General features: G+C 47.9%; 1 protein-coding gene across 4 annotated transcripts in view; it reads left to right on the top strand.

The window, feature by feature from the left end:
• The window catches only part of LOC147726667 (zinc finger MYM-type protein 1-like), a 54,385-nt gene that overhangs the window by 22,832 nt on the left and 14,369 nt on the right, over window positions 1-17,184 (top strand). Inside the window, exon 1 of one of the 4 annotated variants that reach the window (XM_086960725.1) lies at window positions 4,191-4,299. The exons of 2 other annotated variants lie outside the window; for them this stretch is intronic. In XM_086960725.1, coding sequence (XP_086816851.1) covers window positions 4,194-4,299 — 106 coding nt within the window. In that variant the 5' untranslated portion in view covers window positions 4,191-4,193. Of the gene's footprint in view, window positions 1-4,190; window positions 4,564-17,184 lie in introns of those variants that run through there. One more of the 4 variants, XM_086960726.1, reaches the window with a different exon arrangement.

Genomic DNA, 17,184 nt, shown 5'->3' with positions numbered 1-17,184 from the left:
CACTCACTCCCTCTTTGTTCGATCACTATTTACCTGATCGGGATTTCACATCCGCTCACATAAACAACGCTCAACTAGGAGATGCATTTACCAAGATTGAACATGAACACGAGGCACACGATAATTCCATAAGAATTAGGATATTTATTAACAATAGACGCAAATAACATTACTATGCAACATAACTTCTGCAAAGAAAAGGTAAAGATTAGAGTGCACGTTCTATGAACAATGGACGGACGTCACCTGGTTAATATGAAGTCTGGGCTCGGCAGTCATCTAGGTTCCCTTCTCGTCTCTGTGTCCTGGCTCGCCTTGCAGTCACACCCCAGCCGTCACAAGTACACGTCTGCACCGCTAGGCTCAACCTCGTCTGCTTCCCTCCAGGGCACCGGAACCTTGCTGGTTATTAGCTACCGTCTCTCTCTCTCTCTGTATCAGTGCGCTCCGCGCTAATTCTCCTTCAGTCTTTCTCAGAGAGTTTCGGTCTTAAATCTTTCTAGGACTTCAAAGATGGCGACTGTCCGCCATGAGATAATTAATGGCAGAGATGCTAACGGCTAGATGCCGCCTACGGACTAACTCAAAACTGACTAACACCTTCGCTAATATCAAAGCCCGTTCCTTCATGGAAAGCTACGGCCAGTAACCCGCCGCCCACCAAATTCTTGTGCCTCCCCGTACCAAGGACACGTTCCCAGCCGGCCGGCCTGAAGTTGTGTCTTCGGTGTGGAGAAAAATACATTCCTTCGATAAGGGTCAGCCTGAACCGGTTCTCTCCAAGCGAACAACAGCTTGAAACTAAAACATTACACCTCACCTAGAAAGCCTTCTCGAGCTACCAGGCAGAATGCAAAATGGAGTCTGTCTCGTTTAAGGCCTACGGAGACCACAATATGCATAACTCCATGGAAAATATCCTAGCATGTTAGCAAATGGGCAAATCATGACTAATACTTGTATATCTATCCCCTAACTTAAATTCATAAGCCCTACATTAAGGAAAGTGACACGAAAATGCCCTAATATATGAAAGACAGGGGCCCTGTCTATAGTCCTAACCCCTATGCTATGGGGGTGATAGGCTGGAGTCACTCTCCATCATTCTCCCTCTCCAAAGAGCCAGCAGAAGGGCAGCCATTACACTCACGAAAACCTTTCATTGATTGATGAAGACAGACACGATGAACTGTCATGTCATTAAAAATGGGACCGAGACAACTGTGAAGATGTGAAACCCATCAACCGTGAGGTCACAGAACATCACCAAGTGTCATTTTTACAGACTTCTGCACACTATAATAAACCATGCCTACTTTGGCATCGCAGACGCCAACCAAGTGTGCCAATCAAAGAACACTACAGCAATCAAACAGTCATTTTCGGGAGACTTTCAACTTGACCTTTTACCTTTACCATTTGGTAGAGTACATCTGTGGTAAAGTATACCAGCAAAAAGCTGCGTTTATTTTTGTTTTTATCACAGAAACTCCCACCAGCGGCGAAATTGTTAACCGGGAAGTTATAGATTCGTACACTTCACTTAATCCTGTACCTCAAAAAGTCTCCAACTCAACCAACAGAAATACCTGAGATATGAATTGATTATCAGGTGATTAATGCTCCAAATTGTGGTACAAGTCTGAGCCTTAACACCCCATATTAGAACCTCCTCAGTGGCCAAACCCACTTCACTTGAACTAATGCCGGCCTTGTCCGAGCAGCATTTAACCAGGAAGTGTTTAGAAGTATTGACCAGAGCAGGCCTTTCAGGGCCAGGCGAGCTTTCCACATGCGATTCTCATTTACTTGGAACCAATTTCGTTCTTCAGTGTGTGAGCGCATCTTCAACACCAAGAGAGCGTGAGGGAACTAGACTTGAGTTTCCGAAACCGCTGCGATGAAAGAAGGTTGGCACCTCATGGATTCCCCCTTTCACAACCCCTCGGAGTGCACTGCTCGGTCCTCAGAAGTTCCGACATAGGCAGATACGGAAATGATGACAAAATCTCAGAAGAACCCCCTCATGCAGGTCTGTGCCTGAGCAGAGTGCACTCCTGGGGGTTGTGGTTGAGGGAAAGAGCAATACTGGTGAGCGACTTCGCATTATGATATAGGTCCAGCTTTCCTACATTGATCTTTAGGTGTACTACCACTTTTGTATACTGGCCCCGGCACGCCTTACTTGTAGTCAGTCGGCATCCTCCTGTTCCTTGCCGTTGGACTGCATGGGCCTCTAGGCCACGAAGTTGGCGTGAATGTTGTACCAGCGGCCGCCAACCTGCAGCTGAAGTACTGCACACGGTGTCAGAAGGAAGTGTGCAGCAGGTTGGTCTGGCCAGCCGGAGGCTCGATGCGCATGGTGCAGGGGTTTACAGACAGCCTAGTCTGGCGGCCACCGGATTGTTCTCTGCATTTTCCTCCTCGTCCCCGGGGCTAATACACCTGCCGAGAATGGCTTTGCAAACTAAAGTCTGCATTTGTGCTGTGCGCGCAGACACTCGCCTAAAGGTCTCCCTCTCCTTTCTCCATGTATGTCTGGCGTATGAACTGCGCAGTAAAGGCGTCATCCTGCGACACACCCACCATCTGCAGGTGACGCAGTACTGTTTCGCAACACAGAGTTTGGAAACCTCTGCTATAAGGAATCAGACTGTGAAATTCCTGTCCTGGAATGAGGAGTTGTCCCATGTGACCACATCAATCTCCTCAATTCCTTCTTCCACGATAAGTGGTTAGCCAAGAATAACTGCACATTCTCCATCACCAACCGGTTCACTCTCTCCACCAACCCATTGGCTTGAGGTCGAAAGAGACCTACCCTCTCATGTACAATCCCCATACCAGAAAGCCCTCATTTCCCGACACCCAAATTGCACCCCATTATCCAACACAATAATCTTTGGTATTGCCTCATCCAAGAAGGTTTCCTCCATGAACTCAGTGAGATCTGGCGTGTTCACTTCTGACACCATCTTGATCACAAACCACTTGGAGTGTTTATCTACTAAAACTAGAATGAACATGTTTGCTGTTCCCAGTCTAGTTATGGGTCCCAGAAACTCAATGGCTAGCTTCACCCAGGGCTTGTAAAGAAAACCTAACACCTCTAATGGAATTTGTCTGATCACCTTGGTCTTATCACTATTTGCACATGCTGCCCAATCTTTTACTGTTTCCTCCACGTCATGATCAACACCAGCCCATCAGAACGATTGTCTCACCTTCCTCTTCATGACACCATGGGCAAGATGTCCTTCATGAATTATGTCAAGAATCCTAGGTCGGATAGTCTTGGGAGGAACAAACTGGTTCCTTCTCTTTAACTTTAGATCAACAATGCTCAACTAGTCCCTGATCTTAAAGAATTCACACATTTCCTCTCTCTGTCCATCACTGTCCTCCCATCCACACACAACCTTCTCCTCCACTTCCTTCATAACCTCATCATCCTCCCTTGCAACATTAATTCTCTTTCAAGAATAGCGAATTCCCCATCACAAACATTTCCTTGCAGGATGCTATCTAAGCAACTGTTTCCTCTAAATCAACAGGCATCCTCGACAGTCTGCTACCACATTCCTGCTACTCTTCACAAATTCTATTTCAAAGTTGTACTACATCACAGTTAACAACCTGCTTGTGATGCATGGTGTAACATTTCTATCCAAACCTCTTCCGCCCTGGAAGATATAAGTTCCTAAAGCCTCTCTTTCAATCACAGAGTAAGCAGTTTCTGGAACCTGCAATCTCCTGGATGGGAACCCAATCACATTCTCAACTCCATCCTTAAGTTGTGTTAAAACTGCACCAATTCCTACCTTGCTAGCATTGGTGATGATATACATTTTACTTGTTACATCAAAATGACCCAAGGTGGAGGCACAAACGATACACTCCTTTATTGTTTGAAAGGCACTCTCACACTCCTCCTTCCAATCAAACCCTACTCCCTTTTTCCTTAACCCTCTCAAGGGTTCAACAGTCTCCGTAAAATTCCTCACAAACTTTGCACAGTATTCTGCCAAACCTAGAAACAACTTCAATTCATCTTTGGTGTTAGGCTTGCGTGCATTCTCAACTGCTATTACAATACTCTTCTTTGGACTCATCCCTTTAGCATTAATGGTATGCCCTAAATATTTTACTTCCTCTTTCTTAATTTGGCATTTCTCTTTCTTCACAGTCAAGCCATGTTTTTCCAACGTCAACATCACTTCCTCAAGCAACTTGTCATGGTCACGATCAGTCTTTCCTACAATGAGTACAATCATCTTGAAAACACAAAATCTGATCTAAGTAAGTCTCTGAAGATATTCTTCATTACCCTTTGGAAAACTGCTGAGGCCGAAGCAAGTCCGAAAGGGATCCTCTTGTAACAAAATGCACCCAACAGAGTAACAAAAGAAGTCAGTTGACGTTACTCCATGTGCAGATTAAAATGATGGTATGCGGATGACATGTCCAGGACGCTAAACACCACTCCTTTACCCTCCATGGTCAACATTTCGGAAATGTTTGGTTGTGGTTGCCTGTCCGCTCAAATGCACTTGATCAAGTCACGTAAGTCAATGCACAACCTAATCTTTCCTTCTCCCTTAGGTGCCACCACAATTGGAACTAACCATTCAGAGGCTTCAATAGGCTTGATGATTTGTTGTTTGAGTAGTCTATCCAGTTCTTCCCTCAAAGGTTCCCCCATCATGTTAGGAACATTTATCAATTTGTGCACCACCGGTTTTACACCTTCCTTTAGACATTTTTTATGTCAGAACCCCTTCAACAGACCCAATTCGTCGGAAAACACTTAAGGATATTTTTTAATCCAGCCCACATGGTCCCCCACATAGACTTCTTCCACCACATTCTGTTCAGCCAATATTATCGGTTTCACAGCATTGGGAATTGATCATTATGCTCAGATCCCGCTGATGACGCCAACCTACCAAATCTGATCCATAATCAGTAATGTACACCCTTCCATAGACATATCTGCCCTTAAAACTGATTGTAAACCATTTCATTCCAGGAATTTCTATCTTTTTCCCTGCGTATCACACCGCTCTTATAACAGACTTACACAGTTGGGAACCATCAGCACAGTACCATTTTTTTCTCAAATGGTTCCCTAGAAATTAGAGTGACAAGACTCCCAGAAACCTCTTTGGGTTGTCCTTCAAAGAGAACGTGAAAATACGGTTTCTCTGTCAACACTTTCTAATTTCACTCCTGGTAACTTTACCTATGCCTCTTCGCTTATGGCTTTCTTCTTTGCCTCCACAGTCAAAATTATTTCTTGAATACTCTCACAAGTATCGGTAACTTCTTGATCAACTAGTTGGACTCTATGTGTACCCCTAACCTCAATCTTGGTTCTGCACACTATAGCTAGATGTCCCCTATTCCCACATTTTCTGCACACCACATTTCTAGCTGCACACATTGTACTAGATGCGATATGGCCCGGAGAACCATATCGGAATCACTTTATTTCTCTCCGATTTGTATTTCTCTGTCTCATCTCTGGTTACTCTTTGTTTCTTTCCTCACTCATTAGGTCTCGCCTGTCAATGCGCTTGCGCATTGAGCTTGCGAGAATATAGGGGCTTAAACAGAGTTAACCATTGGGGCGATTCCATGCAGTGCCAGTGAAAAGCAAGCTCAATGCGCAAGCGCATTGACCTAAAATGCGCGTGCACATGTAAGCCAGCCATCTGCCGCTAGCATCTTCACTTCAATTGAAAGGCATTCGCTCTGTCCCCTGCTGCATCAAAGGCGTTCGGCCGTGTCGTATTTCTCCTCCCCCCTCCCCACAGCAATGCCAAATGCTTTCACTTTCACGGCCGCCAGACCGTGTCTCTCGTTTCTCCTCCCCCCTTCCCATCGCTGTTTGCGCCGGAAAATGTTTATACAGGATTCTGTGGAAGATGTACTCATATTATTCATTTCACTCAGTTGTACGTGTAGCCTGCTACTGTTTTATTTAGTGAATGAAAGTCTAGACATACCTGAATGCTATGTATTTTATCAGAGCAGCCGCTAGGTGCTACAAAAGACGGATTTGATCAATTTAGTATCATATTGCACAAGTACGTTTGAATAATACTTTCTAGTTTTGAATGCGTTCCTCAGCGCGACGGACTCCCGCCCCGGCCGTTTTCCTTTTGTTTCAGAGTGCAATCTCCGATGGGTGGTTAGCTCGCGTTTCTGAAAGAAAATATCAGAGCCGGTTTAGCTTTTGGCCCGTGATTTTCTTAATATGCATTGAGTCACGTTTGTGTCCCTTGGCTGGGCTTACCTTATATCTTCATAACTTTGTTTAATAGTCTATTGTATCTGCTTTCCACGGTTGTTCACAAGTGGGCAAAAAGCATTTTCTCTTGGAGTCGCATATGTGTCACCACTCCCAAATGTATGGGAAATGTAGTTTAGGCATCTCAACCAATAATGGTTGGCAACAGCATTTAGTTATCGGTGACCCTATATGGTGCATTATGGGAAATGTGGTTTTTATGCTTCTGACAGTTCGGTCATGTTGTTCAATCCTGTCATGACGCTATTAAATTTGAGGATAAGGTATGCCTCTTTTTGAAGCAAGGCTTCCCAGTTTTCTATTTTCTTTACCTCTCTCCCTCACTCACTCACTCACTCTCCTCTCCCTCCTTCCCTCTCGTCCTCCCTCTCTCTCCCTCCCCTCTCTCCCTCACTCTCCCTCTCTCCGTCTACCTCTCTCCCTTTCCCTCACTTCCCTCTCTCCCCCTCTCCCTCTCCTCTCTCCCCCTCTTTCTCCTCTCTCCCTCTATTTACCTTCCCCCTGCTCTCCTTTTTCTCCCTCTCCCCATCTCCCCCTCTGCCTGCTCTCCTCTCTCCCTCCCCTCTCTTCCCTCCAGCCTTCGCTCTCGTCCTCCCCCTCTTCTCACCCTCCCTCACTCCCTCTACCCTCTCTCCCTTTCTCCCTTCCCCATCTCCCCCTCTGCCTGCTCTCCTCTCTCCCTCCCCTTTCTTCCCTCCAGCCTTCGCTCTCGTCCTCCCCCTCTCTTCTTACCCTCCCTCTCTCGACCCTTTCTCCCTTTCTCCCTTCCCCCTTTCCCTCACTTCCCTCTCTCTCTCTTCCCTCTCCTCTCTCCCCGTCTCCGTCTCTCTCCTCTCTCCCCCTCTCTCTCCTCTCTCCCTCTCTCTCCTCTCTCCCTCTCTTTACCCTCTCCCTCTCCCTGCTCTCCTTTTTCTCCCTCTCCCCATCTCCCACTCAGCATCACCACAGCATCACTCAGCGCAACCACAGCATCACTCAGCGCAACCACAGCATCACTCAGCGCAACCACAGCATCACTCAGCGTAACCACAGCATCACTCAGCGCAACCACAGCATCACTGGTTCAAATATGTTCTTTCAATGTTTCAAGCTGTTTTCAAGCTTTCAAGCTTTATTACAAATCACAAAAAGATGTTAATATTTCACTTCTGTTCTTGGATTTTCGTCCCGATAAAAAAACACTGAACATAATCTTCACAAAAGTTATTTACAAAAGTTTAAGCTATTGACATTACAAATTAAATAAATTTTTAAGTATTAATTATTTAAAAAAATTAAAAGCCATTGTTATTTGTAATATCAATACATCTAAGTCACGTAAATACAAAACATTTTGCATTACAAATGCTATAGGTGTCACATTTACGAAAGTTATAACTATTGGCATTGTAAATGACAAAGCTATTAATTTAGGTATTTTAAAAAACAACACATAAATAAAAAAAATGTCATTTATAAAACCAATAGCTCAAACTTTCCTAATGCGAGACCTATTGCATTGCAAATGCTTGTTTTTTTTAGTATCACCATTTCTATCTTGATTTTTTTCACTGGCTGCACAGCTCCATGTTCACCTATGACACTGTCTCTTTTCTCATTGCTTATACTATCGATCTCCTTTAACCATATCACTGTATGTACCATGCCTTTTGCAATATGAATGGTTTCCTCTAAGTTAGGGTCCTTCAATAACAACCTCTCCTTAACCCTCTTGTTGTTGGTGCATCGCACTATTTGATCCCTAATAAGAGAATCTGTTAACTGTTCTAAGCGGCATGACAATGCTAATCCTATCAAGGTTGCAACAAAAGACGCTATGTCTTCATCCACCTTTTTGGCTTAACTTTGTTTTATTGACTTTCAAGCAACTGGATTGGCACATTACAGACCCCAAATAAACCCATATTCCATCGATTAGGATCCCCCCTAGCCCGGATCCCACCCAACCACCCCACAACGCTGAAGACCGTTAAATGAGTCCGTAGACAAGACAAATGTCCAGGGCGGCCGAGTAAGACGAGGGCCCCATCTAGATAGGCAGTGTGCGTGGCCCAGAATAACAAAAATGCCCAACCAAACCAGCCCCAATCCCCTATCCCCCCTGCCCTAACCGGTTTGCTGTATCCGTATCTTGACAGGTTAGTGCGCCAGAGGACGGTGGCCTGCCCTGCCTCAAGGGTCCCCTGTTGTTTGCCAGGTATTAGTGATTCGAAGAAGAAGAAGATATTTCAGGCATGTTATTTCATTGAATTCTAGTACTAGGGCGCCATGTATTGGCGAATGAGGCTGCTGAGTGAGTGAGGTTAGTTTGTATGCGCTCCATTCCCATGATGTAGCATAACTTATGTAGCCAATCTGTGTGTGATGGACGAGTCTGCGTGCCCCAGAGAGAGCGTATGTGCTGGACATGCGCTCCTAATGCCAGTCCCAACTGTTTCCCCCTGACTGACTTTAGTGGAAATGTAAGCGGATTGGGGAGCCCCAGCAGAGTGTAGGCAGGGAAGTGCGGTATTTCCGTCTCAAATTGTTTGTCTGTCATTAAGGACATCCTTCCAATATCCCTCTAACTCGCTACAGTCAAACAGTATATGAGTTAGCGTACCCTCCTCATCACAACCTCTCCAACACGTCAGGCTGCGGTCCGGGTTGCCTTTGTGCTGTCTGACAGGTGTCAGGTACCAGTAGGGTGCTACCTTGACTGGTGCTTCCCTGCTCGCTGTATTTCTGGCAGTGTGGTTCGCCCTATAATATGTCTTGCCATTTCTGTTCAGATAGTGCTCTTCCCAGTTCCCCCTCCCAACGTCACTGCCCAGCCGAGGGCCCCGATGAAGCTGGAGGTCGTAACATCTTATAGAGTTCTGAAATCATCTTTTGGTCGGAGTGTTTGGTGAAGAGGCATTTCTCATAGGCCGTTAGTTTTCTACTTACCGACAGGCGCCTATCTGGGTGCATTAGACCGTGTCTGAAGTATTGGAACTGCTTTGGGTCTTCAATGTCATAAAATTGAGACAAGTCTGAGAACTTAAGGAACCCTTCCAGATCAAATAGATGTCCTGCCGATTTGCACTTTGAGGCCCGCCACTGGGAAAACGCCCTCTAGCCCAGGTGGGAATTCGGGGTTGTCGAACAGGGGTGTCAAAGGTGAGGGGAAAGAGGTGAGCCCCGGTTTGACTGCTACTGCGTCCCAGCTCCGCATCACTGTGTGGGGGATGGGGGAGCCGTTGAGGTTCGCCGGCCTATCTGGTCGTCTCAGGAAGGGCACCTTCCACAGTTGCATTTGCGCCAGTGCCCTGTCCTGGAACAGCCACCGCTTTTCATACTCCGGCCTGCTCCATTCTACTAAATATCTGATTTGCGCTGCCCGGAAGTAGCTCAAAAAGTTTGGAACCCCAGCCCACCCTTTTCAGGGGGGCGATAGGATAGATCTCTGCGCATTCTTAGCCGTTTCCCAGCCCATTTAAAGTGGTGCACTGCCCCTTATAGCTTGTGAAGCATTCCTATGGGCGGCCTCACTGGAATGGTCTGAAAAATATATATAATACTTTGGGTAGTATGGACATTTTTACGGCAGCTATGCGGCCAAGCAGTGATAGGGGTTGCTTCTGCCATCGGCGCAGGTCCCCTTGTATTTGGGAGTTGAGATGTGCGTAGTTTTGGGCAACCGTCTGCTCAGTAGACTGGGCTAGGACTATCCCCAGGTAGGGAACCGATGCCTGGGGACGGAGTTCCCCATATTCCTTGGCTATTTCCCCTATTCTGTTCCCATTGTGACCTAGCGACAAGATCATTGATTTCCCCATGTTGATTTTTAAACCGGAAATGCTACCGAAAGCGGGCAGCTCCCGCAGAATAATAATAATAATAATAATAAAGGGGTTTATAAAGCGCCTGGTGACGCCATCCCGGCGTGTCCCCGCGCTGTGGAGAGAGCAGCAGGAGAAAGTGAAGGACCTAGAGGGTATACAGGTGGGTTTTTAAAAGTTTCCTAAATATTGCTTCAGTCTCTGCTAGTCTGATGTTCATTGGGAGAGAGTTCCAGTTGTTGGCTGCCATCACGCGAAAGGAACGGCCTCCCATTCTGGCCTTTTTTATCCGGGGGACTTTAAGAAGACCAGTTCCCATAGAGCGGAGTGCTCTATTGGGCTCGTAGGGGATGGCTAGATCCTTCAGGTATTCAGGGGCTTGCTGTGAGGTTATCCTATAGCATATTAGGAGGGCTTTGAATAGGATCCTCTTTTTTATGGGAAGCAAATGAAGAGCAGCCAAGGTGGGCTTAGAGGCTGCTCTTTTGGGTAACCTGAGGACTAGCCGCGCTGCCGTGTTTTGGAGAACCTGCAGCCTTCTGATGTTCTTTTCTGTTGTCCCTAAAAGTAGCACATTACCGTAATCAATACGGGAGGTGACTAGTGCTTGGGTCATGGTGCGTCTGGCCTCTAAAGGAAGAAGGTCCAGAGTCCGGTTTAGGGTCTTCAGCACCCCAAAACATTTCCCTACTACTTTATGGACGTGGCTATCAAAAGAGAGTTTGGGATCAACCCAGACACCCAAGTTCTTTGCTTCCTTGCAAGGGGTAGGTAGAGAGCCCAGACAAGGAGGCCACCATTCCTGAGTCCAGCTAGCAGCATCTCCTCCAATCACAAGAACCTCTGTTTTAGAGCCATTGAGCTTCAGGCAATGTTGGTTCATCCAGCCTGCAAGCTCCTGCATGCAGGTTTTGAAGTTGGCGGCTGCTAAGGTGGGTGCCTGGGATAAGGAGATGAGCAGTTGGGTATCGTCGGCGTAGGATACTAATTTTATGCCGTACGATTGGACCACATCTGCCAGCGGGGCCATATAAAGGTTGAACAGGGTGGGGCTCAGGGCAGAGCCCTGAGGCACCCCCTGTTCTAGTGCAATGCTATCTGAGAGGAGAGTGCCTCTCTGAACCTGGAAGCTGCGGTCGGTAAGGAAAGCTTTTAGCCATCCTAGTGCCGCCTTGGTGACCCCAGCTTTGTTTAGACACTGTAGCAAGATGGAGTGTGCTACAGTGTCAAACGCAGCACTGAGGTCCAGCATAATAAGTGCCATCGTGTGAACCTCGTCAGCTCCTGCCCGTAGAGTTTCAGTCGCTCTCAGGAGGGCTGTCTCAGTGGAGTAGTTCGCCCGGAAACCAGATTGGGAGCTGTGCAGGGATTTATTAGATTCTAAGTGAGCCATAAGTTGTTTATTGGCTATTTTTTCGGTCACTTTCGCAAGGTATGGTAGGAGAGAGATGGGTCGTAAGTTTTCCAAAATATCCTGACTTACATTGGGTTTCTTTTTGATTGGTAGTACTATAGCTTTCTTCCAATCTACCGGAAGGCAAGCTGAGGAAAAGGATAATTGGATAACGTGCCTGAAATAAGGTTCCAGTACTTGTAGACTTGCTCTAAGTACTTTCGGGGGGGGCCGGGTCGCGAGGGGAACCCGATTTGACGCTTTTATAGACGTTTACAAGCATTTCAGGAGGGGGGACCGAGAAGCATTGTAAGCAAGGCTCAGTAAGACTAACTTCTACGCTTTCCATAAAATCATGGCCAGAAGTCAGGTTGCCAGAAAAGTTGGCATAGATGTCGGTGATTTTCCCAGAGAAGTATTTTGCCATTTTATTACAGGTTTCCACAGAGTCATTGCAGGACACATTACCATTTGTGAGCACAGAGATTTCTTTAAAGATTTTGAAGAGCTCTTTAGAGGAGTTCTCTGCCTCCCCAATGCGAGTTTTGTAATGCAAGGCTTTGGAAGTACGTATTTTTTTATTATATTCCTTTTGCGCTTTTTTGTATTGTATTTTAATAGTCGGGCAAAAGTTGATACGCCATTCGCGTTCTAATTTTTTACAGGCGGATTTAGTAGCCTGGAGTTCAGGAGTGTACCACGGGGTTGATTTTCTCGCATTTTTAGAGTTTTTCAAACTTCGAATGGGAGCAGTTTTATCAAGGGCCATTAAAATACGGTTCTGCAGATGACTATAGGCTGTTTCACAGTCTGTGCCTCCTAGAGGACCTCCTGTTTCAAGCGATTCGTTAAAAATATCATGGGAGAAACTTTTCCATTTCCGACGCAGGTACCGGTGATCAGAATCTTTTTTAGGATCAGACTCAGATATCTGAATATGAAATGGAATAATGGAATGGTCAGACCAGGGTACCGGAATTGGAGATGAGACTTGCACTCCGGAACCATTCCCATAGATTGGGTCTAGGAGGTGACCAAGTCTGTGAATGGGGTCATGATTTATTAGGTCGAGCTGTAGGGATTGGAGTTCTGACCTGATGTCCTTAGCCTCGGTGTCAAGGGGGTCATCAAAGTGAACATTCATGTCACCAAGCACCAAGAATGTGCTTTTCCTTATTGCTAGGTGTGCATTGGCTTCTATCAGGCTAGTTGTGAAATCATACAGCCTACCTGGGGGTCTGTACACAAGAATGCCTGAGAGGGAGAGTTGAGGTCCTATGATGATTGTAAAAGATCCTGCTTCACAGTGATCGATAGTAAGGGGAGATAGGGAGCATTGTATAGGAGTTTTAGTAGCAATTGCAATTCCTCCTCCCCTGCCTTCCTTCCTATCCAGTCTGGAGAGGGAGTAGCCAGGAGGCATAGCCTCTATGATGTCGGGGTCTGAGAATTCTCCTAGCCAGGTCTCAGTGAAAAACAAAATAGGCTGGGACTGAGCGCTTGGGTGTTTCAAGAGTCGCCGGAATGTCATCTGCATACAGATTGTCTGTCTTTCTCCTCTGAAGAGGATGCCAAGGATGTCGGGTCGTCTCTTATCCTTTGCGCAAGGGGTTCCACGTAAAGCGCAAAGAGGGGCGACAGCGGGCACCCATGCCTTGTGCCACTTTTGAATGTCGAAGGGTTGTGAGCTGGTCCCATTGACCCGTATTGTTGCCTTGGGTTGATTGTAACAACTTGCAACCCAGGCCCTAAACCGGTCTCCAATGCCAAAATGTGCCAATGTTTTGTCTAAAAAGCCCCAATCTACCCTGTTGAAGGCCTTTTCGGCGTCTATCGGCAATAGTAGGGCATCCATCTTAGTGCGGTGAGCTTTGTCAATTAAGTGCATGGGGCGATTGGTGTTGTCGCTGCAATGCTTATTTGGTATGAAGCCAGATTGGTCTGACTCGATAATGCCGGGCAAGCGCGGACCAAGTCGGGCCGCTAGGATTTCTGTTAAAAGGTTCAAGTCTAGGTTGAGTAGAGAAATCGGCCGGTATGAGGCGCATTGGGTGACATCTTTCCCAGGTTTAGGCAAGACCATTATATCCGCTTCGAGCATGTCTCAAGGGATATATCCGGGGCCCTGAAAGGAATTAAAACGGCGAGTTAAAATCTGAGCTATAATTGGGCGGAATGTTTTATAAAATCCAGCCGAAAAGCCGTCTGGCCCAGAGGATTTCAGAGGTTTAAGGCGCGAGATCGCACCTATCACTTCCTCAATCCTAATAAGTGCGTCTAGAGCCGCGGCTCCTGCTGCATTCAGAGCTGTCGTCGCAGCTCTCCGGAGATAGGCCTCCCCATTCTTGTCTAGTTGCGGATCCTTGCTATACGGCGAGGCGTAGAAGTCTCGTAGGGCAGCCGCTATCAACTTATCATTCTCCACCAAATCTCCCACAGCATTATGAAGGGCCGCAATTGTAGAGCTCTGGGCACGGGCTCGGAGTTTGCTCGCTAGAAAAAGTCCTGTTTTATCTCCTCTGATTAAGTATGTGTGTTTAAGCCGCAGGGCCGCATATTCAGCCCTGTCTAGATCCAGGCTTGCCAGCTGTGTTCTGGCTGCTTTCAATTGGCACCACACCCTATGGCTCCTGTGTGACTATGCACCCTCTCCAGTTCCACCACATTTGCGTAAGTAAGTCTCTCTTTTCTTTCTGTTCTCGAGCTACCGCAGCAGAGATAGTTATCAGTTCGCCCCTCACCACCGCTTTAAGGGCCCCCCATATGGCTGTCATGGGTGTGTCTGCCTTTTCGTTAATTGTGAGATGCATTTGTGTCATTGTTGAGCGACCCCCCCCCCCTCTCGTAGGAGTAGTGTTTCCCGTTTTTGCCACCCCCCCTTTGGTGTTTGTGTCGCCGGCATGGCGATGGTCACTGTCACAGCGTCTTGGTCAGAGAGCGCAGCCGGCGTGATATCCACTGTGTTGACTAGCGCATTGATCTCGGATGACCCAATACAGTGGTCCAGTCTGGCGTACGTGTGGTGCACGTTCCAGTAAAAGGAGTATTGGGTGAGCCTCTCGCCATAGGTCCACTAACCCCCGGCTTATCAGCCAGTACTTTCCATCTTTAGATATGGCTCCAGTGGAGCCATAGTGCTGGCCCGACCTATCTTTCTCCGGGTCCATAACTAAGTTAAGATTACCTCCCACCAAAATCTGCCTAACCTGGGGGCTAAGTATCTCAGACAAGGGTCCCTAAAGGAAGAGTTCTTGACCTGAATTGGTTTTGTAGAGGGATCCCACAACCATGGAGGTTCCTCCCATCCACACTTAGTATGCCAGCAACCTGCCTTTGATTTCTGCCACCTTATCGCCCACTTTGCCCTGGAAGTGCCTTGCAAACAATAAAGACACCCCGCCTTCTTATCTCTCGTTGAGAAGTAGAATTGCTACGGAAATGCCCGGGACCTCATTCTGTGCCAATCTCTGGAAAGTAAGTGTTTTTCTTGTTGTAGACACACCGAAGCCCCCGAGTTCTCGAAATAAGACAAGATAGCGCGCCTTTTAACGGGATTATTCAACCCCTTCACATTAAGGGTGATTACCTGAAGCGGTCTCGACATTTCGACCTCCTGAATATGGACTGCAGTGTCCCTGGGAGTCTGCTTTTACCAGTGCTATGCATGTGCCCCGGAGTCGATGTACCCTCCCGCAGTGCTGCTGGCCTCCAGCTAAGCCTCTTTCCCTGTATCACACCGGTTTCCCTTCCCCCTCCCGAAACCCAACAAACACCCCTCGAACTTTCAAGGCTACAACCTCTATTTTATCACGTTTGACCGAAGTACGCTACCCTGTCTCTTGCCTCCTTCTCCTCCTCCCGTATGATCCATTCACTGCGCCTGCCTCCCGGTTCCCCCCCCTTTCCTTCCCTAACCCCAACTGAACTTCCCCAACATTCTACCATAGTCCAATGCCCGCCTTCCATAGTCGCGGGCATGTGGTGATGAAAAATCAGGGTGACCATGTAACCCAACCGACCTGGGTCCCCGCCTCCACCCCCCTCCCCCACCAGCCAGCTATAGTGCAGTGCATGTGAGTCCCCCATGTGCAGATTAGGGTTTCTCAGGAGATGAGGTGTCCCTTGACACCGCTGCAAGGGCCGATGCCCTTTCATGTGACATAGTTGCGTGGTCCGGCCTCGTCTCTGCGGCGGGTAATCGCTTACGGCCCACTCTCTGCCATCCTCCCCCCGAAGAGCGTTGTGAAGGGCAAGGGGAAGACTCCGGACTACAATGTGCCAGGCCCAAAAGCTCACAAGTCTCCTGAAGAGAACGCATCTGGTGCAATTTGCCACTCTATATGAAGATCAATCGAAAGGGGTGGCCCGAGGAATACGGCACTCCTTTGTCCTTCAAGAAGGTGGTCACTTCCTTGAATGCTTTCCTTTTTTGTAGCTTGATGGAGCCCAGGTCCTGGAAGAGGGCTATGGAGTGCCCTTGGTATTTTAGGGGTTGTTTCAGTCTTGCCTCGCGTAGTATGCGCTCTTTCAGTGGGAAGTCTTGTAAAAACGCCAGAATGTCTGGTGGGGGAGCCGGTGATCGCCTCCCTCTGCCCACCCTGTGTGCTCAATCAATGCGGACATCAAAGTCTGAGGCCTCGCCCAGAATCTCCCTGAAAAGGCCTTGGAGGTATTTGGCGACGTCCGCCCCTTCTTCTTTTAGTGGGACCCCTCGAACGTGGATCTTGTTGCGTCGTGGCCAATTTTCGAGGTCCTCTGCGTGCACCTGTAGGTCCAACTGCTGATCTTTGAGGCGGATGATTTCCTGTTGCAAGTGTTCTACCTCCTCAATTTTGGATTCTTCGCCGTCCTCTATGGCAGCTACACGCTCCCCTAGCTCGTTGACGTCAGGGCTTATCTCTCTCACCTCTCCTGCTACCTCCTGTTTAAGTGTTTGAAAGTCTTCCCAGAGAGTGTTGAAAAGTGTTCTGAGAAAGGCCCGGGTGATTAGCACTTCCCCTTCATCTTGTTCTGCTGTGGTTTAAAAACCGGGGGGGCTGGCGTGTGACCCTCTCTGTCCACTGCTGTGGAGCCTTTAGTAAGCATTTCTTTTAGTGACCGCTCCTCTTTCTACCTCATTGGGCCATTGCTGGACCCCCGCCTGTCTGTCCTGAGCCTCTTTTTCTTGTCCGCGAAGGTGCCACCAGGGAACCTCTCCAAGTACAATGAGGGGGGAAAAGGCCGCCGACCTCGCTCCAACTTCTGTCTTGCGGGCCCCTTCTCGGACCCAGACCTGTGCGGATGTGTGACTGCTTCCTGAGCTTCTATGTGAGCGCCAGGTACCTTGTGCCTCTTCGCAATGCTTCGCTAGCCCCGAGTAAGGGACTTGAGTGTCACCTCTGCGGCCCGGTCTCTGGTGCCTTCACTTGAGGGCTGCATTGTGTGAGCAGGCGCACCACCTTCTCTGGGGTTCTCTCTTGTTAGCCCACCATGGCGCTGCCGCTCCGTTTTAGCTCTGTGGTCCCAGGCAGCTCGTAGGGCAGCGGTATGGAGGTAGAGGATAGCTCTCACCACTAACGGACCCTCTCGCCTTGTTGCCTTCGGCTGTAGAGTGTTGTGTGCAGCACCCACGCGGCGCTGCCTGTTGTCTGCCTGGGCGGGCCTACGAACCGTACGTCCGATTGCTGTTCAGGTGG

This window comes from Lissotriton vulgaris, chromosome 3_1 (genome assembly GCF_964263255.1).
Source record: "Lissotriton vulgaris chromosome 3_1, aLisVul1.2, whole genome shotgun sequence".
NCBI classification, from domain to species: Eukaryota; Metazoa; Chordata; class Amphibia; order Caudata; family Salamandridae; genus Lissotriton; species Lissotriton vulgaris.
Note: the sequence above shows the minus strand (reverse complement) of the source record. Positions and strands in the feature narration are given on the sequence as shown.